The 26,093-nt window shown below is 27.3% G+C and overlaps 3 protein-coding genes across 5 annotated transcripts; all 3 read left to right on the forward strand.

Annotated features, from left to right (window-relative positions):
- Positions 1 to 12,578: 12,578 nt before the first annotated feature.
- Positions 12,579 to 18,211, forward strand: LOC132927487 (venom serine carboxypeptidase-like). The gene is made up of 5 exons (XM_060992028.1): positions 12,579 to 13,015; positions 14,891 to 15,089; positions 15,460 to 15,606; positions 15,708 to 15,943; positions 17,005 to 18,211. The coding sequence occupies exons 1-5, from the start codon at positions 12,689 to 12,691 to the stop codon at positions 17,545 to 17,547; spliced, it is 1,452 nt and encodes a 483-aa protein (XP_060848011.1). The 5' UTR covers positions 12,579 to 12,688; the 3' UTR covers positions 17,548 to 18,211.
- Positions 18,212 to 19,819: 1,608 nt separating this feature from the next.
- Positions 19,820 to 22,859, forward strand: LOC132924593 (threonylcarbamoyl-AMP synthase). 3 transcript variants are annotated; one of them, XM_060988998.1, is made up of 2 exons: positions 19,820 to 20,214; positions 22,042 to 22,859. In XM_060988998.1, exon 2 carries the CDS (start codon positions 22,108 to 22,110, stop codon positions 22,849 to 22,851), a length of 744 nt encoding a protein of 247 aa, XP_060844981.1. In that variant the 5' UTR covers positions 19,820 to 20,214; positions 22,042 to 22,107; the 3' UTR covers positions 22,852 to 22,859. The 3 variants fall into 3 exon arrangements, with proteins under 3 accessions (XP_060844981.1, XP_060844979.1, XP_060844980.1); XM_060988996.1 differs by having other exon boundaries at positions 19,821 to 20,361; XM_060988997.1 differs by having other exon boundaries at positions 19,821 to 20,052.
- Positions 22,851 to 26,073, forward strand: LOC132924592 (pleckstrin homology domain-containing family M member 1). The gene is made up of 8 exons (XM_060988995.1): positions 22,851 to 23,168; positions 23,231 to 24,088; positions 24,186 to 24,239; positions 24,310 to 24,428; positions 24,515 to 24,734; positions 24,818 to 24,949; positions 25,013 to 25,183; positions 25,595 to 26,073. The coding sequence occupies exons 1-8, from the start codon at positions 22,851 to 22,853 to the stop codon at positions 25,715 to 25,717; spliced, it is 1,995 nt and encodes a 664-aa protein (XP_060844978.1). The 3' UTR covers positions 25,718 to 26,073.
- Positions 26,074 to 26,093: the final 20 nt, after the last annotated feature.

The following is a 26,093-nucleotide window of genomic DNA, read 5'->3' on the forward strand; positions in this document are numbered from 1 at the left end:
CGTCCTGGACGATTTATGAGGATTAAAACTGCGTTATCATCAGTGGCGTACAGGGGCAAAATCATAGATTGTAAAACGTCCCTAATTCAAAAATAAAGACATTTGTTTTATGCTATAAAAATATTCCAACGTCCTAGTAAACTTATGCTTAATTCTAACTAGGTGCCTGTATAGATATAAAAAAAAAAACTAATAAAAAAACTACCATAAAATGAATTTCCAACGTGCTGCAATCAGTCTAGCTGTGTCTATTGACAACACACACGGAGTGTGGTGGTCATAATGTCCTAGTGCCACTATTATCGCATTATCAGAACAATACTATAACTAGAATGACTATAAACAAAAAGTGTTTTGATCAAATACACTTTGTTTTAGTTAATACGTAAGTGTTGTGGACTGAAGGTCAAAAGTATAATAATTATTTAAATACATTGTAATGCAATAGTATATTATATTAAGATACGATTAGACCTAATACCTATACTAATGCAGTATTGCAAGTTGACTTTATAAATACCTACAGTATTGTGAATTATAATTAATATTATAATTAGTACCTCTACAATACTATAAATTAATTAATAACAGAACAAGTCATATACGTTTTAAATATAATCTACTTATAAAAATGATGCTGAAGTGCTATTCGTTGGAAATCGCATCACGGCTGGAACAATTTGGCCAATTTTTATTTTTATTTTTAATATTCGGAATAAGTTTTTCCGAAAATAAAACTTGGAAAAGTTTTCTGGAAAATTAAAAAATTTGGAAAAAACTGAATGTGCATTTTTCTATGAAATTTTTGTCGTTATATGAATACGCGAACATATGCGTGGACTTGCTAAAATTGTTCATACATGTATAGAGAGTTCTGATGACAACACTTATGTTACATTATATTTAATCATACCTAAATACCTACTTATTACACTTGAACACTCTGGCTGTTTATAGATTACGTATATTGTATATTTGCCATGGAAATGCATTATTTTTGTTGTTAAAAGAGGTTAAATTTACTTTGTTTACAAATTTCAAACAATCGCAAACATATTTATTGAAATTTTTACAGTACAACGTCTGTTAAATCAACTAGTATACCTAACACAATATAGAATATACAAATATATTATTAATGACCTACGAACTTTTTAAATCAACAAATATGTCTGTGATATCATCATATTTAAGTTGGTCAGCAATTTCTTTTTCTATAATCAAGCTAAGTTTGTAACGTATCTCGGGAGTCACTGCAATATTTGTAATTTTACTATCAAAAGTTATCACATTGTTTATTTTTAAATTTATGTTTCCTTATTGAATAGATTTTCATCGATAGTTTCAATAGAGAGATTAAAGTTGTATAGTAGCTATGTCGTATATACCATCTTCAAATTTATTAACTATCGGAATATATTATTTAATACAAATATCACACAGTACATATACAAGGGGTTTAATATAGGCAACTTTTATAACATTTTACAAAAATGCAAATTACAAAAAGTATTCTAATAGTATTTTAACGTAAAGTAATTAACGAGAGGTCTGTCAAATTTCAGTAATAAGATAAAAATAATATATTGTAAAAGACAAAATTATCTATAGTGTCCTATATATATTGGTACATTTAAAACTGATAAAAATTTAAAGTACAAAACTCTCGTTGTTAAATAATGTTATTTATCACAATTCTTAATTTTTCATTTTAGTTTTTTTATAAAACAAATATAAATTAATAATTATAGGTAATTAGTAATCATCTCAATTTACAAATATAATATATTTATATAAGTAAGTTTGCAAGGCAAATTCTATACATACAAAGCTTAATAATTTTCTAAATTTCTATTTTAAGAAAAAATGCTTTTAAAATTATTTTTAACATTGAAAAAATGTGTTTATTATATACATTTTTATTTTTATTCTTAGGCATTGATTATTCGTATCATTTTCATCATATTCTAGTTATCTTAACTTCTTTTTACTCTGAAAATTATTACCAAAAAATAAATATACAATTTAAATTGATACATTCGTTATACTTTTACCTTGTGTTTCATAATAACACTGTATAATCAGGTGCTGCTTAATTTTTATCGAATTTTATCAATTTATATTAAAAAAATGACTTAAAAAAAAAATGCATTAAAAATGTCCGAAATTCTCTAAAACTCAAGTCTTAAAAATATAGAAAAATACAATATAATAAAAGTTCCATTTTTTAATTTCTTGGTGTATAAAATGAATTTTGTGCTTGGAATGCAATTTGCATTTAAATCCATCCGCTAGTAAAAATAATGTTGATAATAGGTAATAAATAACAATGAAAAAATTTTTAAAATAATATTATTATAAATTTATAACTTTCTGATATATTATCAATTATGTCAATAACTAAGAAAATATAAAATTGTTTCTTTCAAACTTTAGTAATACTTGACATTTTGAGATCGACAGTTATATTATTAATCCGACTACAAATTATCGGATAAATTATATTTATATCATTTATTACTTAGTATTTTAAATATATATTTTGTGTTATTGAGTGATATTAATCCAAATGTCGCAGGTACTCAGCCGCCCAGGCATCGAATTTAGCTAGGAAAGCGAACATTTACATACACGTACAGAAATTGCCTATACAAAACACCTTTTATATATTTTATCAATGCATGATCATCATTATAATTATAATTCCATTAAGAAAATGATTAATACATTTACCGATATTTGATATTTTGATATAAGAAGAACTATATTAATAAACTATTATAATAGTAAATTAATAACAAAATAAAATTTATATATAAAATAAAAAGAAAATACTAAATTTTAAAACTATTGAAAATATTTAACTCAAAAGAAAAAATTTTCGTTCATTGTGTATATCTGTTATCTATTAGTTATAACTAATTACGTAAATAACTAGTATTCAACAATACCAGTACTACTTAAAATACATTTTACCGGTAGTATCCGTACAACATAATTATATTTATTATTTATATATGTCATAGGCCATATGGAAAATTAGTTTTTTTTCAAAAAGACTAGGCTCTTTGCAATGGGGTAGCCCGTTTGCGAACTACTTATTATTTTTCCAAACAGTCTACTATTTTTCAAGCTCATTGCATACAGACTAACAGAAGTTAGGCCTTTTAAGAACTACTCAATATTTTTTCATACAGCCTGCTGTTTTTTAGTCTCATGTTATATGATCTATTTAAAATAAATAAATAAAGTAGTTCTACATAACAAGCAGGCTTGAACACGTTGATTTTTAGGTGTAGAATGGGGCAAGATACTTTTCGGCCAGTTCACTTTTTGGTCATTATGGAATGTCCGTTTTCGGAAAGTACGCTATTTTGGTCACCAATTTAGTCTTACCATTCATATTTTAACCAATATTTTTGCAGACTTTACTTATGTGTATTGGTTGAATACTATAAATTAAATTCAAACAAAATGTTTGTAAAAATACGAATACGATTACCCTATAATTTTATTTTATTTTAGTGAAAATTGCAGATAATAATATAAGGTAACTTTTAATTTTTTATATTTTTTATTACTAAACTTAATATATAAATAGTAAATTAATAATATAATATGATTATTATATAAATTGGTAGTTTAACAGAAAAAAATGTGAAGAATATTTTATTAAGAATATTATATAACAAGTTGTTGCTAATTTATCAATTGAAATGCTAAAAAAAATATCTGGAATATTATAAAAATTAATAAAAATGTAAATATGTAGTTTTAAAGTTTAAAATAGTAGGTAAAACCCTGAAAGTTCAATTCATAAAAATAGATGTGAATTTTAAATTAAATTTAGAGTATAGATTTTAGTTTGTTATTATTCTTCACGAGTATTGCCGTATGGGAAAGTAATACTTCTCTTTTAAAATTGTTTGGTGTGTTTTGAAATTGGTCAAGGTTAACCACGAGAAATAAATTCACATTAAATATGAAAATAAATACATTTATTAAAACTGTATATACTACTAGTCAAATAAAGATATCTTGTCATCTTGAAGTTACCATATATAGTTATAACTTATGTTTTAAAGTTATATATAAACAAATAACAACAATGCGTATTTTATGCATAATTTATGTATGTATTAAAAAATTATTTAAGTTATACATTCATAACACAAAAATGTATAAAAGAAACTAGTGAAGATACAGTGGAGTATATTAAGTGCGGTGCATCACATAAACTTTTGGATTAAATAATTCTGAATAAGGGACTTACGTCCTAGTTTTCATGATTTTTTAGCAATATATTTATAAACTTCTAAATCTATTAGATAAAATTATAAATTATGTATACAAATTTTATTATGTATTAAAGTATACAAAAAAAAACTATTTATTGTCACAGATGAAAATTTGAGAATAATATTGTTAAGAGAGCAAATACAAAACACAGAATAGGTAGCGAAATTGTCTAGCTTACAGAGAAATTTTGATTTTTACTTCATACTTTTCAAATAATTAATAATTATTAAGAATTAATTTATTGAAGTTTACAACTAACATACGCCAATATAATATTAATAATAAAAATTATAGAATTAATAATAAATTCCTATCTTTGCTGAATTTTTTTCTTGAGGGGGGCCTACAAAATTGAAATAACATTTTGTTTTGTGTTGTAATTCTTGTTTTAATTATTAAAAGTAATGGAACGTGAGGTTTTTCGTTACAATCAACGGGAAGTGCGATGACCGACCCATTATGATTTCCTGCACGAGACAAACTATTTTTTTTTTTTTTTGTTTGACACCGAGACTATTACGTGAATATTAAATATTTAGAGGGCACGCGTACTTTTTAATGGGAAAATGTGGTTGTCACTATTACAACGTGACCGAAATCAGGAAGAAGATATTTTAACACATAAATGAATCTTTAAGAATCATAAACCACTGATTAATATTATAACTGATGTATTTATTGGAGTTAGTACAATTAAAAAATGTTGTTATCTTGTTGTGAAGATATTTCTGTCTTAGTGTCAAGGTTTAAGACTATTTTTTTTTTTTTTAGAGTAAAATTTAGAAAAGAACATGGTATTAAAATTGAGACTATTTTAAAGCTTCAGTAAAAAAAATCTTATTAGGTTCATATTAAATTGATCAAATAACAATGTAAAACTATTAATAATTGTAATCAAGAAACAACGTTTTTATAAATCAAAAAAACTAGTATAAGCTAAACAATTTCAAATGTCTATAAAAAGTACAAAAAAAAAATTATTATTATAAGATTAATATATTACACTATATACTATTATTTTATTTTTTAAATTTAAAAAACGAGGTCGTTTGTAAATAATGTAAAATATACATAACAATTAATAATTAGAATAAATTACATATAACAACTAACTAAAATATATAATTTATAAAATATATTTTAATTGTTGAAAAAAATCAAAATTTGTTAGTCACGATTTTTTTTTAGAAGCGTTTCAAGATCATATTTTTACGAAATTTGTAAGTTATTTTGTAGTTAAAAATTCATAAAAATGTTAATACTCATACCTAAGGTTTGAAATTTTATTACAAGGTTCTACATAACTACGTACATAAGTTGAAATTAAATTAATTATAAACAAAAGTCAAATGAAATCTCGTGAAACTTATCCAATTGTCAGAGTTGGTATATTCAATTTTATTTTATAACTTTTGTTGTTAGTTGCATTAAAACAAATAATATACTAATGATTAGGTTGAATTATTTGTATGAAAGTATTAACCATTAAATATAAATGCATTCAATTTGTGTTTAGGTATACATGCTACATTTTAGAAGTAATTATAACAAGCAAAAATATTGTTGAAAAGTACTCAAAAGAATAATATTCATAATAAATTATGATATGGCATTAAATGACAAATATTTAATTTTAGATTAATTGCTCAAAATATTTTTAAAATGTATTTTATTTATTTCTGTAGTTAATAGATTTTATTTTATAACATTTATTCATGAAAACAAACTGATACAAAATATATTAATTTAGTTAATTGTAATGTTTTAATGAATGACGAGAGTCGGCTGTAGCCTGTAAGAATCGTACTAAACTGCGTGCGTCCGGCACGGTTTTAAACAAAATTATTCGTCGACTCGTCGTGTTATATTTTTATATTTCAATGCCCTCTCCGTGTATAATAATGACGTGATAACTGATGAGAATAAAACAAATCATTGTAAAACCAAGTAGCATAATTAGGGCTGGGATTTGTATGTAAATACATATTTTTGCTAAAAAATGATAAATTCATTTTACGTGATTTGCAATAAAATAAAACATATTTTATTTTACATGTTTTTACATATTTCATCATAAATTCATATTTTAACATTATTTGTAAAATGTCTGCTTTTTTTTTATATATTTCGTAAATTTTGACAATTTCGGCGGTTTAGTAGTATTATACATTTATACTTCGATAGTACTAATCGTAAAAATTGTAATTGTATAATATGCATATGGGAAATTAGTATATGAAAGTATTAATTAAATATTAATAACTTGATTATAGTTTATTTTATTTGTTTCTGTTCGATAACTATACATTAATGATCTTAGATTATACATTATATTCAACAATTATTAGACAAAATAAATTTACGAATTTTCAACAGTGTCAGTATTTGAGTTCCTGTGGTTGTGAAAATATTTTTATATTTTTTATTTTTTAAATTAAATTCATTAATATATTCATTATAAATTAAAAGCAATTAGTTGTATATTGTTATTCAAAAATTATTTAGAATTTTATTTTAATTTTACACGTTAAAATCCCAGTCCTAACCATAATACATTGCTCCTGCACTCATAATCTAACATAACATTGATAATATTATATATAGTATAGACACGCCACGAAACAGAAAAATACAAAACGCTCCAAATAATGGATACGGCCGTTATGACGTGTCTTCGGCGTTGGCGAAGTAGTAATGGATACGTACACTGTTTGCATAAGATTCGTAACCAATCTGGCTCACGCACGCACGTGATAACAACAAGTTTTCTCGTCATCTCTCACGTAGTGTCACGTGACGTGACTCGCGACCACGATTAAAAATTTTACAATATAGGTATAACAAAATTAGCCTGATAATCAATTTATTATGTATTTATGTATATAATTATATTTTAAATATTTGTCGCTATACTTAGCAGTGCAGCACGTTGCACATAACGACTGTAAATTTATGATTTTTCTAACCAAAAACATGCTTCGTTCTTCCCGTTTTCCTCAGCTCTCGTTAGTTATAGAAATATGATTTGTACACCAAAATAAACTTGAGAAGTTCTACAAGACGACTACATACTCGTTTTTTGATAATTTTTTTTTCTATTTTTTTATGATTTTTTTTAAACATTTTGAAAATTTCAAATGCAAATATTTCCAATTTAAAAAAAAAATTGGCACGCAGTCATCTAGTAGAACTTTTAAAATTTATTTTGATGTATAAATCATTTTTCTACGACTAACGAGAGCTGAGGAAAATGGGAAGTACGAAAGCATGATTTTACGGTCGAATTTCGCTACCAGAACGACCTCTTAATCTAATATTATTATAGGATGTTATACCTATATTATACTGTAATTATATTCATGTGTGTACGTTGATTGCTTCGCACGTAGATGGTTTTCCCGTACAATCGTTATTGACGAACGACGAGTCATACTATGCTATTGTAAATAATTATGTATATATATATATATATATATTTGTATTGTTGCGATAATGTACGCCGGGACGACGAACGACTTGACAGGCTTGTAGTTATGTAGTTAGTTGTCGTCCGTCGCCGATAGACAAGATATACCGTGATATAATCAACATGCCGATTATATCATCTAATGACTAATATACGGTTTTCTCTGATGCGTGACACTATTGATGTTTCTGATTTTCCATACACCACACACATTCCCAGGATTGCCACTATTCGGGCTTCAGTCCTATTAAATATGACATATCTAGTGAGACTACATATTATTTATAATAATTTTTGATTTGAACTGCTTACTTTATACTTAAGTAAAAATAACATTTTTTTTTTTTTTATTGACATTCTAATTTAAAATAAAAGCAATACATTTATAAAATACATATTGTTTTCCGTAGCAAATGATATAAGAGCTACTATTTTTTTTACCTAAAGAAAATGGTAAATAAGGTGGTTAAATAAAAATAATAACAAGTTTCAAAATAAGAAACATTTCAATTGAATATTTACTTTTTTTTATTTTTTTTTTTCAAACTGATTTCTTTTCATATTTAAATATATTTTAAAAAAATCATATAAAATCGGGACATACAATTTCTAATAAAATATCAGACGAATACCATCACTATTTAGTATTTATTTTAAATTATTTAGTTGATAATTATAATAATAATAATAAACTAATAATTAAAAACTATAATATTTTAGTAGGGTTCAGTGCAAATACTTTTAACATTAATTATCATTCAGACTGCATAGGTAGGTATGTTAATTTACAGGATACACACTTTATGTAATTTTACACACTACTTTAGGCTTATAATTCCCAGGTAGAAAATAGGTACATATTTCAATATTTGTATAAGTAATACAATTTATTTTAGTAAATAAACAGCTAATCTAAAAAATAAGTAAATCAATATGAAAAAAAAATGTATTTTAATATATAAATTTAATCAAAAGTTATTATTTTTAATAATTGAACAGTATTATAGTAATTATAATAATAGATAATCATAATAAATAATAATAAATATATAAAATTACTTTAGTAATATAATTAAATTATGTAACAAACGGTTCTGTAAGGTACTATTATATTAAGGTACTATTTATTTTGGAGTATTCTTAATTTAAGTGGTGGTTGGTGGTTTTATAATGTTAGTATAGTACATGATGATATCCTGCAGGTTGATTATTTCCTTCTTTACAATCTTTACATATTTTTGTTATAAATAATAAATTTAATATATACATAAAATGTTGGTTGCAATCGTTGTTAATAAAATTTGGATATTTTTCATTATTTTTTTTATTGTAAAATGTAAAAATGTTTTTAAAATGCCTTGCTGACTTTAAATAAAATTCCACTGTTCGTTATAAATATTTAAGCATTTATTACAGCACTTTTGTAAATAAAGCAATAAAAGTAAACTATTTGGATTATTTAATGAATCTTGTGTAATTAAATTAAATTTACAGATTGAACAATTAAAATGATTTACACATTTTTTTGCTAAGTATCCAATAAAAGAAAAACTAAACAAGATTCTAATGTCACTGTTTCCGATTGCAGATTAGAGAGGTCGTTTAAAGGTTTAACTGTTAGTTTAGTGACGGTTGATATTGTAGATGTAGAACATGAATTTGGAATTAACCGTTCTCCAATTTCTCTTGATTCTTCGACATTTATTATACTAGAGGTTATGTCAACATTTTCTAACGATAAACTTTCGTTTCGTATTTTTCTATTGCGTGACATATCTATTATACTATATATTATAATCAATGATATCATTTTGACTATTTTGATTTAATTTAAAATTTAAATTTATGTCCTTGGCAAACGTGAAACGTTTAATTTATAAATAATACATATGAACTGGGTATATAGTTTATTAGGTAATTTAGTATTTATATCTATAGGTACCTATTTCCAATATGTATAAAGATGTTTCTAGATTGATTAACTTATATAATATGAATAAATAATGGCATATGAAATACAAACAATAGAATGAATAACAAAATAATTGTGGGTACGTTTAATGTGTTCGAGAAAAAATATAATATTAATTAGTATGTCGCTATTGGATTTCCTGCGGATGTGTCTCGTCAAAGTATTACAATAAAATTATATATATATATGAAAAAACATTTTTTATCATTCATTAAATATAGGGAAATACCAAATGACTCAATCACTTAGTGTTGTTAACGTTTTGGAAAACTTCAGATTTCAATCAACTTGTACGTGATTCGAATAGTACAATACATTATACAATATGAAATATAATACCATATAAAATGTTAGGATTCATCAACACAGTGACGGATTAGTGTACACTTTAATGTTCATTAAAATGTCGTTATTGCTTTCGAGTATGGTTCTTATTAAAGCTATACCTATGATTATTATTTGTTAATGATCCAAAAATCACACTTAAATGTCCACCAAAACTCAAAAATTGTAAATGGTTCTCATTAATTTTTTTCTTAAAAAATACACGTTTATTGTATACTCAATACCCAAATACATAGTTGTATTACTATGATTGCTCTTCTGAATTTATGCAAGAGTGCAACTTGACCAACAGTTAGATACGTGTTGAGGATCGGAGAGTTAATTTAATTTGATATTTGTCCTTTACAATTTAAATATTATTAGAGTAAAAAAAAATCAAAAAAATCTTTAAAAATGTTATTCAAATCAATAGATAATAATCATAGTGTATAATATTAATTATTATCTAAAATGTGATTGAAACGTTGAAAATGCATATGAAATGGTTTAAAAGAGGCATATAATTCGCAAAAAAAAAAAATTATTCAAATCCTGAAAAAAGGTTATCGTTAAAAAGTAAAAATACTTATTTACTTTTAAAAATGTATAGACACATTTTGCATTATAGGCATATTTCCAAATAAATGTTTAAAAGTATTTACTAAAATAAAATAAAATTATGCATATGTTTGTGTTTTAATACAAGTATGAAAAACAATAATAAAACGTATAACATAAATACTGTAATAACTATAAACGATATTGTAAAACTATTAACGATTAATATATTTAACTATGTTTAATTTATATAATAACAATATAATAGACTATATAGGCAATAGCCTATACTTAACAAAATTCATAAAATATATGTAATTGTTTATAATATGCGGTTAAACAATTTTAAATCTTTTAACATGATTTTCAAGTTTCACAATATTGAAAACTTTAACTATTACAACTTATCAATAATGACTGGTGAACATTTATAACTCATATGTGTCTTATAAAAACAATATTTTACAAATTGATTACATAAGATGAAATTTTGATAACTAAGTATATAAAAATTATGTTATACTTATAATTATTAAACAGTTACTATAAAATAGTAGTGAATTGTTAACGTTTCTATTTAAAATTTAAACACATTAATTTATTTTATTTTAGTAAAAATATTTTTTTTTAATTTATTTAAAAGTATGCAATAAATACGTAAAAAGTTTCTACTCAAATTATGTACTTTTCATCCGGTACCTTTTTTATACCAATACATTAACAAACACTTTTTCCGGCCACAATAATAGATTATACATTATACGGTGTACCGTGTTACCTATAACACTACTATAATATACAATATTATATAATATTATAATATACAATCGATGCTAATATATATCCACGGTGCACGTGCTCGGAGATTAAACGGTGCTAATATATAATTCAAAAACATGCGTGGTATTTCCTATATGCAAATGAATTATTACGCACCGAGTAAGTATAATTTCCTGTTAGGACACCGAACACGATATAAAGACGTTACGGTTGTTGTGTCTTACATAAATATTTATATTTATTGTGTTATGTGTACACGGAATACACTGACACAGAGGCTGAAATGCTGGGCCAACTATTGAGGTTTATCTGTTAATCATCGAATCTAAATAAAATATAATACATGCATATATAACCCTATATATATAAGGGTTTCTAAGGGAGGTGTTAGTATTATTTATTCGTTTATTTATAAAATTCTAAGGTTTAAATTGCGTAATAATTATTGACTAATGTTATAGACAATCATTCGTTTTTTGTTTTTTGTGGATATGCACAGGATCCTACGCAGCATTGTGTGTGACAAAGTAAATACTAAATATAATACCAGTGGTTTTGCTTGGTCTTAAATTCTGTTAGCTGCACATATTATTAACATAGAAATATTTCATTTTTAACAGAATAAGACACACGTCGCCGTAATGCGTCACTATCAAAATTCGTTACGTTAAACTTCAAGCCTATACGACTATAATATAAGTTATATAAGTGTATTTTATAGAAACTTAGACGTCTATATATATATACATTAAGATGTGTTAGTGTGACCTATGTAAGTATGCATACATTATATGAATATATGATGTGTGTGGTGCGAACTCGTTGTACAACAATAATTTTATCGTAATTTCGTATAATTTTATTTCTAAAACTGTTTTTATGTATCGGGGTAAAAATGTAACAAGAAAAATTATACCGCTTTTTGTTCGATTATTATTGGTGGGCCGGTCAAAAATTCTTGTCTTCGAGAGCAAAATTTCGAATCAGGGCGCAACTGCAGCATCATATAATATAATAGGTACCTCCATCCAACCGTGCGTATATAATGTGTAAACGTATATTATATACAATGAATTTTTATTGTAAACTGGATTTATTTCCGTAAATAAATAATAATAATAATTATTATTATTATTACTACCGTCGGTATCGTCCGTGTCTTCCGTCTGTCGGAAAAAATTCGCAGCGTTGCGACGTCGTCGCAGGATGGAGGGGATGTTGACGGACGAACCGCGTCCGGAGCGGGACGGGGCCGAGAGGACGCGCACTGTCCTGGCCGTGGCACAACGATGCTCGCCGCGTTCCGTGTAATACTCGCGTGTTGCGCCGCCGGGTGTTGCGTGTGGCGGCGGGCCGCATGCCTGTCGTCCGAGTCGACGCCGCTGTACCTGCGGAGCGCGTATCCGCTGTGGGACCCCAAGTCCACGCCGTCCCATTCGGCCGCCGAGCCGCTGCTGCTCACGCCGTACCTGCGCAACGGCAACATACTCAGGGCCAAGCAACTGGCCCGGGTGACCGAAGTGTACCGGCCGCAACACGTGGTCAGCTACTCCGGTTACTTCACGGTCGACGACCAACACAACTCCAATCTGTTCTTCTGGTTCTTCCCCGCCACGGTAACCGTATACTAAAATATCAATATTTTTTTAAGTTATGAAACGAATAATAATATTGTGTAATACAATAACGATGAAGGATCGTGTCACGGATGCAGCGGTCCATAAATATATTACATACTTCGAAAAAGGTCGGAAAAAATGGCGAAGAAAATGATTTACTTATTACTTATTAGTAAATAACTTATTACCCTATATTACAGGGGCGGCCAAACAGTCGATCGCGCACAATTTCAAAGTCGATCATTTTAGAATTTATTTTTAGGGCCACGCGCACTAAAATTAATCGAGGTTGTAGTGAACAAATTGTCGATAAGTTCTATCTGTATAATTTTTATATATTATATACATTTTCTATGGAAGTATATTTTTAGTAGATCGTGATCAAAAAAAATTGACCACCCCTGCTATATTATGCTAGGGCAGAGGACTTGCAGCACTTGCATATTTGTTTTACACGATCACAAAAATAGCTAAGCGTGAAAAACAAATACGTTTTATCGTTGTATACTAAGATAAAGCTATAGGTATACTATAGTTTTGTTATTTTATTTTGCATATACGTAAATACATATTTTGAGGTTTGTTTTATTTTAGGGCATATTTCTTCCATTTTATACTTTTTGATACATAATTCATTAATAATTTTATTAATATTTTCTCTGTCGACGTTTCTATTTCATTTAACATACAACTAAGTTGTTGGATTTAAATTTATTTTAAATTTTTATCGTTTAATATGGATGTTGTTTGTTCACAAACTCGTATGGTTTACCTAAAAGCGCTAGAGGATCGACGAGTAGATAAATTTTTCATTTATTAATTTTATTTCTAGATAACTTTAGGTAATGGTTCACGGCACAAAATATGATCAAAATAGTGTCTCTGATTTATTCACATTTCACATTCAGTACACCTATTCGATGTTACTCTAAACGGTCAACTACGCAACTAACGCATTCTGTTTCAGATTTATTTTATTTTTATTTACAAAACGTCAAAAATATCTACTTATTAAATGCAGAATAACACTAATTTAATTAAGTTAAAAAAATAAAAACGTTTTAATTTGTTCAGTATGCAATTTACTATATACCTAAGACATTTTTTAAATAAGTGCTTAAAAAATTTTTAGACACGTTTTAAATTTTAGACGCAGCCATATGAAAGAGGTAATTCTTCTGACCCTATAGATTCCAAAAGACTATAGCAGTAGACAGAAGTTTAATACTTTGTATACTTTGTATGTCTGTTGACATACGTATAACGTATATCAAAAATGTAATATGTATAGTCATTTTTATTGTAGCAGAGTAAAAAAAAATGACAAATTAAGGTAGGTTTTGATGAAATATTATTTTTTGTAGTGTCCATCGACGAGTTAAATAATAAATAATACTGCAATAGATGTTTTCTTGATTTTAATTTTATTAATTGTCTATTTTTTGTATCGTTGAGCTTATATTCAATATAATATGAGAAATATTAAGTTCAATTAATTTCTGAATTATATAGTAGGGAAAAATGTGGGGGAATATATAAACCACCTATATAAGCGGGAATTATTGTATCTCCGGGACTAAAAATCTTAAAAATGCTTAAATTATTTTACTATGGCTATAATATTGTAGCACGGTGAATCTTCTTTTTAGAAGTCTCACGTAAAAATAAAGCCTTATAAAATTATACTACGAATATACCTATATGACTATATATTATGTAGTTCATTATACAACTTATCAAAGTGTCTATTGTATGTCATTACGGTCATATACCTGCAATAATAATAACTGTAGTGAGAAATAAATGTCATGAACGGAAAGTTTTCCTATTCTACCAAAAGTTTAATTCATACGCTTTATGTTATTATTATAGTGTCTTTACCACGAAACAGAAGCACCGTTAATTTTATGGCTGGAAGGTGGCCCTGGTGCCAGTACAGCGTTCAGCGTGTTTAAAGAAATCGGCCCGTTCAATTCCTCATTTGACGGAAAAACTTACACAATTGACGAAAATCCATTATCTTGGCACAATAACAATTCATTACTATTCATCGACAGTCCTGTGGGCACAGGTAAAACGAATTATAATACCCATAACCAAATATTATATTTATTAATTTTTAACATGTTTAACTATTTATGACTAATTTAATGCAGTAGGTACACACTTACCAACAATGTGTATTTTAAGTAGTAAAAATTAAATTAACTATCGATGTATTATGGTAACGGGATGGTTTGAAGATACTTTACATGAGAGAGAACGAATATTTGATATATATTATATTCTTGTTTTCCTTTTCAATTATTGTGTTTCAATCGGTTTAATTGATTTTTAGACAATTTAATTTAATTTTTGCAGGTGTGTCATGTGCGCACATATCGATAGCTTTACACAAGTAACTTTTGAAACTTTGTTAATATATATTATTTTTATTCTAGGATTCAGTTTCACTGAACACATTGACGGTTATGCAACAAACTTCACGACCGTTGGAGAACAACTCTTCGAAGCTCTAACACAATTCTACACTATGTTTCCCGAACAGCGACCAAATCCGTTCTATATTGTTGCTGAATCATACGGTGGTACGTACATAAAACACTCGATTGATAATAAAATTAATGTACCCATAATTTACGTATACGGTCAATTATTTTATTTTACTTAAAAATAATTTCGAAATTAGGCAAGTTTGCACTTTCTTTGGCGTCATTAATCCACAATGACAAAACATTAGCTGACATAAAAATAGATGGAATCGCAATTGGCAATGGATTTTTAGATCCTGAAACATTATTGTGTTATGGAGATTTTCTATACCAAATTGGTTTAGTTGATAACAATACAAAACAAGAAATTAATAAATTAGAATCCCAAGGCAGAAAAGCAATACACGATAAACACTTTGTCGATGCATTTTATGTGAGTATTATCTATCATAAATTAATCTACCTAATGACCGTAATAAAATTAATAATTCTTTTATATTTTTTGTAACTTATAAAATATTCATAAATATTAATTTGTTTTATTTTTATTCACTAACCATTACTACAATATTTATTTATTCTTGTAACGATCAGCTAAATTATAATCGCAAAACCTATCAATATAGATTATAGACAATAGAGTATAGACATATAAATTATATATAACCAAAGTATGTATTCAAATAATTTGAAAATATTATTATTCGAATAATTTTCAAACATAGTGCAAATACAAAATACAAATATATTCAAATTCTTTACTTTCTAGTTTCTTCTTTAAATAGGTAGTTCTATATTTGTTTCATTTATAGTATTTATCTATTTATTCTAATTCCAAATAAAAAAAGATTTACAATCGTGAACTTAAAATATGATACTAATTATTGTTTTTTAATACGTAAATGTTTTAATTACCACAATACTAACCATATGTTAAGTATAAGATAAAATGACTGAAAATTAGTCGAAAAATTTTTATTTGCATAATTTTGAAATAATCATTCGAATATTTTTTTATTCGAATAAAATAATAATTATAAATTATAACCATCTAAATAAAATTTTATTCGAATGACGACCTTCTTTGTAAATAAATATGTCCTGGATTTGGATGATGTTTAAATTCAATATATGAATAATATAAGTATTACATTTCTTACTACTTATTTTACTTTAAAATATATCTATAAAACGATAAATAATTGAAGAAGTATTTATTTATATTTTTATTTTCTTGTATGCCTATAAAAAAAATTAAATTTAAAACAATATTTAAGATACACACACAAATAGGTATAAAACCACATATTCAAAAATAGCTCTACATTTATAGCTTATAATATATAATCCTATTTGATGGTGATCCCTCATCAGCACCCCTCCGCCTCAAAATAATCCACCTGTATATAAGAGATGGTGCATATTATTATGATAATAAGAATATGGATAGTAAAATGATTATATTATTATAAAAAAAAAAATTATATTTTTCAGGCTTGGAGTGGTATAATGAGTACGTTTATTGAGCAGACTCAATTCCCAAGCTTGTACAATATCATTGACGGCGACACGATTCCGTGGAATTCCACAAACACCATAGGGGACGTCAGCTACATTGACTTGTTGCAGACGGTCGATAGCCGGAGAGCTCTACACATCGGCGATATTGAGTATACCAGTTTGGGCGTGATCTATTACAAAATGATACCCGACTTTATGACCTCGGTTAAGGAACACCTGGAACAGCTAGTAACCAGTTATCCCATTCTGGTGTATAATGGTCAGATGGACCTGGTCGTGGCGTATCCGCTGTCCGTCAATTTGTATTCGAACATGAAGAGCCCGTACGGCGCTGATTACAAGAAAGCGATCAGAAAACCATGGTATGTAGATAAAAAATTGGCCGGTTACATAAAAACGGTCGGAAACCTCACAGAAGTGATGGTGAGAAACGCGGGCCATTTGGTATCCTGCGACAGACCAGAAGTCTTGTACGATCTCATACATAAATTTATTACAAAACGACTCAATCAATAAATTATCACTTACACCTTAAAATAGTTTGAAATGCCTACTAATTATGTTCATCGTGGTTACCTATTTGTTTTTAACAAACCACATCGACTGTACACTATAATTTTATAATATAATATAATATACAGGTATTTACTACCTAATTTGACTGTTTTTGCCTATAATATTTTCTTTTTACTTATATAAACTTTTTCATTACTGTCACGACTAAAATAGTTACTAGAGAGTTCCAAAGATTATTATTAACATTATGTGTTTGAAATTTAGCAAAAAAAACCACCAATTATTTTTAAATAATTATAACCAGACCTTCTTATTATTATTTCTGCTGTCGTCATTCGTCTATTCAATAAACAGTAGTAATAAATTTAAATATGATAAAGTTTTTTTTTATAAAAAGCGTGTCCTATGGAAAATTATTTTGTAGTCTTAATTTTTTTTTTTGTTAACTTTAAGTCATAAGTTATGACTCATAACCAAATAATGTAATGTAATGTTTTTTTTTTTTAATTTAATTTAAATATGATTATTTTTTGTTGTATTATGCTTAACTTATTTCGGTATTTCAATATTATAATATTATAATGTATCCATACGTAGATGGCGTATGCTTTTTGTTAACACCATAATGTAATATAATCACTACAATATAATAATTTAATATGTACACATTGCATAATTTTTCGAATTCAAAGCGCCAGTTCCCCGTCTAAATTCTAAATATTAATCACACATTTTAATGGCTATAGGTACCAAGTACGGTTGTAAGAAACATATGAAGCTATCTCGTAGACAACTGTTATGTCGTAATCAACGACATTTCCCCCTGGATTTTCTGTGTCTAATACACATTTATAAATAATACATTGAATAAAAAAACTTGATGATCATAGTGTTGGTTACCAACTTATATTATACTTACCGAAAACTTGACTAAAATTAATGAAGAATATAATATTTCACACTTTCTTTAAGGATTGCGAATATTTTCCATAAAATAAAAAATATATCATTATGTAAATTACGTCCTACAACATGTAAGATTGAAAGATCATTTAGTACACTTCGTCGTGTATAAAAACGTGGTTAAGGTCTACAACGACGGAGCAAAGACTATCTGGATTATGTGTGCTTAGTATAATATGCAGACATCAAGATTTAAATTTTGTTCAAAATTGTTTTGACAAATTTTCCAAAAATAAACGTATATTACAGTTCTTGTTTTAACATTTAATTATTCTTAGTACCCCACCTAATAAAATGTTTTTTACATTTTTAATTAAGTACCTAGAAATTGTATTAATTCAATAATAAAACGCATTATTTATGTTATATATTTTACATTTTATTAGAAGTTTATGAACTACCTACTTACGTCTATATTTTATAAACAATTATGTTGTTATGATAGATTTATAAATAATATTGTATGAATACAGTCATGTATTATTATGCTATGTAAACGTACACACAGTAGTTAACAGGTTAACAGACAGGTCAATATTATTGAACAAATATAGTGTGTCCCTTGGATTTTCGAAGATGGACCTATGTTATGTAATATGTTGTATACCGAGTACCTATCTACTCGCAAATGTAAGCAATAACTATAGTTAAAAAGTAATTTATTTATTTTTTTAATTTTTAACTTAACTAGTTATAATTTTTTAATTAACTGAATAACTTGATAACTTATTGAAATTTTTGCTTTTAATCGTCGTAATATGCAACATGCATTAACTATTGTATGCCTACACAGTTTTAGATTAAAAAAAATGATCTAATAGTACTACTATTTCTATTAAGTTTCTTGATAAAATATTATTGTTATATTACTTATATTACATAGTCAAATAGATAGTCGATAGGTATAAAAATACTCATTACATGGTTCACGTATTATTCGTACTGATAATATTAAAAAAGTAGATAATTTTTTTAAACCTAGTCAAGTTAATTTTTTTACCATTTTGACTTGAAACTCAGAGAACTAAATGTGTTGTTTGTTAACTACTTACTTCTGACTCAACGGACTTATGTTCACTTAACACGACTCGTGTAAATTCATCAACTTATACGTCCGCGTTTGCGACTCTGTACTCGCTGTCTCGTTCGTAAAAATGTAATATTCCACTATCGCCGACGCTACAGTATTTCATCATTTCTACGATACGTCGACTGCCATCTACCGGCGAATGATAAACGTAGGAAAACTGTTTTGCGTTTGTCCACCATCTTATCTACAACCGACTGCCGTCGTGCTCCTGATGATAAACGAAAACATATTTTTCGTAAGAAGTCGTCCGCGTTATTATCATAATATATGGCCGCAGCTGCAGCTGCCGTCTCTCGTGTCAGTGTTTTTTTTCTCTTATCACCTTGCACAGTACTTGTTACTCAATGCTTGTGCGTAAGTCCCGACGAAACACCGTAAAAATAACGATATATTTTCCGCCCAGAATATTTGATTTTTGACGCGGACAATCGACTCGAAATCCTTTAACAACGGTACGTACACGTCGTCATACCGTCATAGGTATTGTGACTATTTGCAATAAAATGTGGCCGAAACCATCGCATGACTGCATGAGCGTCGAGTCGTAATAACAATACGCCGTTATCAATAATTCCAATCTAATAACACTGTAGTCGTCAAACCGAGGTTGGCAGGTAAAAAACAACTCTCATTCGAGTGTTTCGCTCTACTTGACACTTGTCTCGACCGTAAGCACTTGTCAATGTCTAAACGACATCCTTGTTAGTAGTTGTCGCGGTGACTTGGTGTACAGCGAACCGTATTGGTGGTGTACTGCTAAGGTAAGTCATGGAAATAGGTAAATCACACGAATTATTCCAAATCGAATTTAGGAGGTTTCTGTTATCATTAAGAATTTGTCGATTTGGATTTTGACACGGATTAAAAATATTCCCGATAATCTCGTAGCCATGTCGTTGAATCCTACTAAAAAGTAAATCGTTGTAAATACTGCTAAATAGGTATCTTGATTCTTGTTTGATCTCTCGTCGTTGTGGATAATATGTAAATTTTATCGATATATTAATATCGGAGGAACCAGTGCAAACAATTGGTTTCAACATTTAAATATACCATTTATTAAGTTTATTTAACCTTTTTTTTTTGTTACTAATATCTACTAATGGTAGCTTGACTTTTGTGTAACCCTCATAGATAGGTATTTTCAACGTTATTTGTTTTCATTTTATCTGCAGTCTGCACATAGTTTACAAAAACTGTGTTTTCCCATCATAGACAAGACTATTTAAATTGTTTCTAAAGATATAAACATTGTTTTATTAATCTTGTCGTCTCTTTGTAGACCCAGCTATAGGTTTAGATATTTTTATGTCCTAATATACTTGTGCTAAAGTCAACTGATTTATACATATTTATATACCCTGGGAGACTATGTAACTTTTTGTACCAACCAGAAACATTTTTTCATGAAGAAATTTAGTAAACAGTAACTTTTTTTTTCTTACCTTGATTAATTATATCTAAATAGTTACAGTAAATTATGTATGGTGTTTCAAAAAATATATTAATAATTATAAAAAAATTAACTAGAATTTGAACAGTTTACTACAATAAATTATTTTTAAGTGCAAAAGTAACGTTATACTTCACACAGCCACTAATGTAACAAAATATTGTGCGACTAACGAAGGGTTAATGATAGTTCTTCTGACAGAAGTTGCTTATTGCGTGTATGGTTTTACATATAACATTTAAGATATATAACTTTTGTGCATATATTATAATAAAAATATAATCGAAATTCTAATCTAATTAAAATAAGTTATTATGTAAAATAAAAAATATTAGGTATTAGGATTATAAGGTCAAAGGTAATTTAGCTAACTTTATCAACTGCTATAGCTGACAGTGACTAACAATATAGTAGAGTGTGTTGTCATACCTATAGCTGTCAAAGATTACAGTCAAAGGTTGAGTGTATTGAATGTCATGTCAATACAAATGTTAGGTATATTAAACTTGGTTTTAATATAAATTTTACTAGTCTTTACTTTTCAAGGAATAATGGGGTTTTAATGGTTTTGATTTTATGAAAACCATGCTGAAAACTTTAAAAGAATTTTTGAAATTGTCTAAATTATTATACTTATTATTTAATATTAAATGAACTCGTATTTTTGTGATTCATAGACTTTTTATAAAGGATGATCAAATTAAAAAATTTATTTTACATTTTAAAATTCTAAGTAGTTATTTTAAGTGTTGGTGTTAGTACAGCTTGATTATACAAAACAGCTATTCAAAAATCTCTTAATAAATTAATATAATATATTAAAAACATACATTTATTATATTTAAATATCTAAATGACTATTATAATTTATCCATGAAATATGTTGTTACTAAATTCTTACTGACTAAAATATGTTCAGAATTACCTAAATTTTAAATCAATACGATATAATTTACTATATTAATCTAATGTACTTTTTCTGTTTCAGATTTTCTAATGAATGCCAATACTAATAACAAAAATGTTTGTTTCGAAAATATTTTAATTATATCCAATGCTTTATTTAAATCTGAAACATTTTAAATTCTGGATTTATAAAATTGAGTTCTTATTTAATAGATTTAAATATCCCAAACAAATATTAATGAATAAATTAATTGACATAAAAAAATATGAACAACAAGCTGTCTCTTTGGCTGTTAAATTAATTAATGAGGGTAGTGTTGTTGCACTTCCAACTGACACTGTTTATGGTCTAGCAACTGATGCACAAAATCCAAGTGCTATAGGCAAACTATACAATATCAAAGGGCGTAATCTTCAAAAACCAATAGCTATATGCACTCATCATGTAAATGATATTGGGAATTGGGGTGAAATTGGTCACTTACCTTTTGGTCTTTTAGATGCACTATTACCTGGGCCTGTAACAGTCGTATTACAAAGAACACCATCCTTAAATATTGCATTAAATCCTGAAGAGTCAAATATTGCAATACGAGTACCAAACAGTGGATTTGTTTGTAATATTGTAAGTGATCTGAAGAAACCAATTGCTCTAACTAGCGCTAATGAGAGTAACAAACCTAGTACGTTAAGACCAATAGAATTTTTAATTTTATGGCCTAAATTAGATGCCATTTTTGATGGTGGTACTATTGGCTCCTCATTAGAATCACGCCAAGGTTCTACTATAATTGACTTGACAATTAATAACCACTTTAGAGTAATTAGAACAGGATCTGCACTTTTAAATACACTACAGAAACTGCATAAATTTGGTTTAAAGGAATTATAATGAATAAATTTTTAAGAAAAATTATAAGTAATAAAGAACTTAAAGATGAGTGTAACAAGGCATCTATTATACATTATTTTGAAGAAAGGTTAAATGAATTCCATTCAGAATTCTCAGATAGTAAAGTAAAAGTTACTAGTTCCAACTTTGTTGCTGATAGATTATTGGCTAACCTAGAAGCATTGTTCTTACATGGCCTTAAAGAAACGTTTATCAGTCAATTATCAACAGTGATTGGTAATGATGTAGACAAAACTATGGATATCAATTTTTGGCACTGTCTTCTTGTACTCTCTCCAAGTGGTGTTGTCGATCAAGTAAATGTGTATAACTAACTATTAATTATATAATATTTTAACTGTTATTCAATTATTTTCAGATTAACTCGTTAAAACATGTTACAACAGATGTGGGAAAATGCAGAGCTTGGATTCGCTGTACCCTCAATGACTGCGTTTTTCGCAGCTACTTAATGTCTGTTGTTAAATATCGTCGATATATTGTTAAGTTTTATAACAAGACAGCAATTATACGGGACCATGAAAGTTTTGAAAAGATAATTGCTTTATTAGAAAGCATTGATCAGTATCATTTTGAACTCACTTTGAACTCGAGTCTTCTCAATACATGGCCCAATAGTACATTAATGTTGGCAGGTTACTGGACCCCAGCTCTCAAAAATAACCCATTACACAACAATAATCCTCAAATAGCTGAAGCAGTAGATGTTAATGAAACTGATGAAGCAATACTGATAAATGATCATAATAGATCAGAAGAAAGTTATACGTCATCTTTGTCTTCGTCATTTGTTGATTCAGATTTTTTGCGTAAACCTCCCATCATGATGGATGAAGAAATTGGATGGCAATTGATAATGAAGCAACCTTCTACTTCTTATGTAACGTCAAGTCTTACTAAAGATACACATTCTGTTGATGTATTGAAAGAAAACTGTTCTAGTAGTGAAATTTCAGCAACGAAACCTAAGGAGATAGAAACGACGAAAGAAGTGGAAAATTCATCAGAGATACCAACTACTGAACAAAAAGCTGAAAGCTTACCAAATGAAGAAGCCAAATATGATGTCCAAAGTTTCAATGAATTATTAGAATCTTATAACTTAAGAGTGAAAAGTTCGTCTGACAGCCCTAAAATGGAGGATTTATACAAACAATTGACTGTCCCACGAATTATCGAAGAAAAGCATTTCACCGAGCCTGAAATTTTAGATGATGTAAATATAAAAAAATTGTAAATAACTGCTTTATAAATACTCGTATTATTGAAATAATTATCTTAACACTTACTAATAATTTAAATCTTATTTACAGGATGACGAATCTTTTGTTGATGTGTCAATGCATCCCGAACGTTTGAGTTTAGATGTAATTATTATTACTTATTATTTGTATTTTTTTTAACTAGGCTTTTTTATAATATGATTTTATTTGTTAGCTTTTAAAACAATATTTGGAATATTTATTTACACCTCCAAAGGAACTTGGCTTAAACTCTCAGGATTTTATGTGTAAAAGTTGCAATGAAACAATTGGCATCGATTTTGGAGAATATTTGTAAGTAAAATTGAGAACTTAATGTTTCACTCATATATACTATGTAACAAGCGTTTTATAATGTTTGCTTTAATTTAAACTTTTAGTAAATGCAATTTCACGGCATGTTATTATTGTGTTCACTGTTTTGGATCAGAGACATGGGCAATACCTGTAAAAACATTGTTCAATTGGGATTTCAACCGGTATCCAGTGTCTAACAGTAGCGCGACATTTTTAAGTGAAATACAATACCATCCATTATTTAACATGAGGAGTATCCATCATAAATTGTATAAAGCCAACAAGGAAATGAGCAAGTCTAAAGTAAGGGTACAATTATAAGTGATAACTAACAAAATGACATTTTTTCTCGGTATTCACTTTTTCTTTTAAATGTTATACTATAGAAATTACGGTGGCAAATTTACTATCTGTACCATTATTTATCTACGTGCAAGTTTTATAACATCGACGAACTATCCAAAGATATATGGCCTCGTGTGTATTTCTTTAATAACATTCATCTGTATTCATTTGCCGTAAGTTCTTTAAAATCAATTAGATGGAGAGTTCATAATTTTAATATATTTGGTACCTTTCAGGACCTTCTAGAGATATATTCTGGTACTCTATTAGAGTTTCTTGAGCGTAAAATTGAAACTAGCCGAAACCACGTTCTCAATTGTTTAGTGTGCAGTCAAAAAGGTTTTATTTGTGAACTCTGCCGTAATCCCAAAATTATCTATCCATTTGACTTAGGAGATAATTATCGGGTAAGAATAATGTTACGAAGATGCCACACTCGCAATTGTTTTCTCCGTCTAACAAATTGTATGACAAAGCAAATTTGTGCAGTGTTGTAGTAACCTTGCAAGTCATGAATATGTAAAAAATTACCGTTTAAAAATTAAAATGTTATAAAAAACTAGCAAAATAAACAACCATGAGAAATAACAAATTATTATTTTCTTACTTTTGAATTTAACAATTGGTAAATTTCTAAATTCACTTCATTATTAAAGGTTATTGCACAAAATTTGAACTGCTGAACACAAGTTTGGCTTGTTTTATATTTTGCAAGACTGGGATAACACATTTTTGTCTGAGGCAACCTTTTAAATGTTTTATTAAACATATTGTACACATATCGATACCCATAAAATATTAATACAATTATTTTCTAGTGTCGTCATTGCAAATCATTATTTCATCGTAATTGTTACAAAAAGGAAAATGCATGTCCTAAGTGTAAACGAGATAAAATTAGAAAAATGAAAAAAACTTCGAACAGTGAAGATGAGGATTAAAGAACTAATTGTTGGTTAAATATGATTTAATAAGAATTAAAATTTTAGTAAAAACAATTATTCTTTCTTTATATATTACATTATTCTAATTGTTTTCACGATTGAAAATCATTATTTTTTTAACCCTAATAACAGATATTACTTAATCTTCAATTATTGTTTTTTTTTTTTTTAATTTTTGTTTTATTATTATTCATAAATTGATTATATTTGAAGTATCTTTTACTACATTGTTAATGGTGTGTTAAATTAATTGAATTAATTTCAATACATTTAAAGATGAAAAATTAGAACATAATATATTACTCAACATGTATTGTAGAATACAGTTAATAAAAATATATTCAGAATTTGTATATTTTTATAATAATGCCAT

The sequence above is a fragment of the Rhopalosiphum padi genome, chromosome 3, assembly GCF_020882245.1.
Source record: "Rhopalosiphum padi isolate XX-2018 chromosome 3, ASM2088224v1, whole genome shotgun sequence".
Lineage (NCBI taxonomy): Eukaryota > Metazoa > Arthropoda > Insecta > Hemiptera > Aphididae > Rhopalosiphum > Rhopalosiphum padi.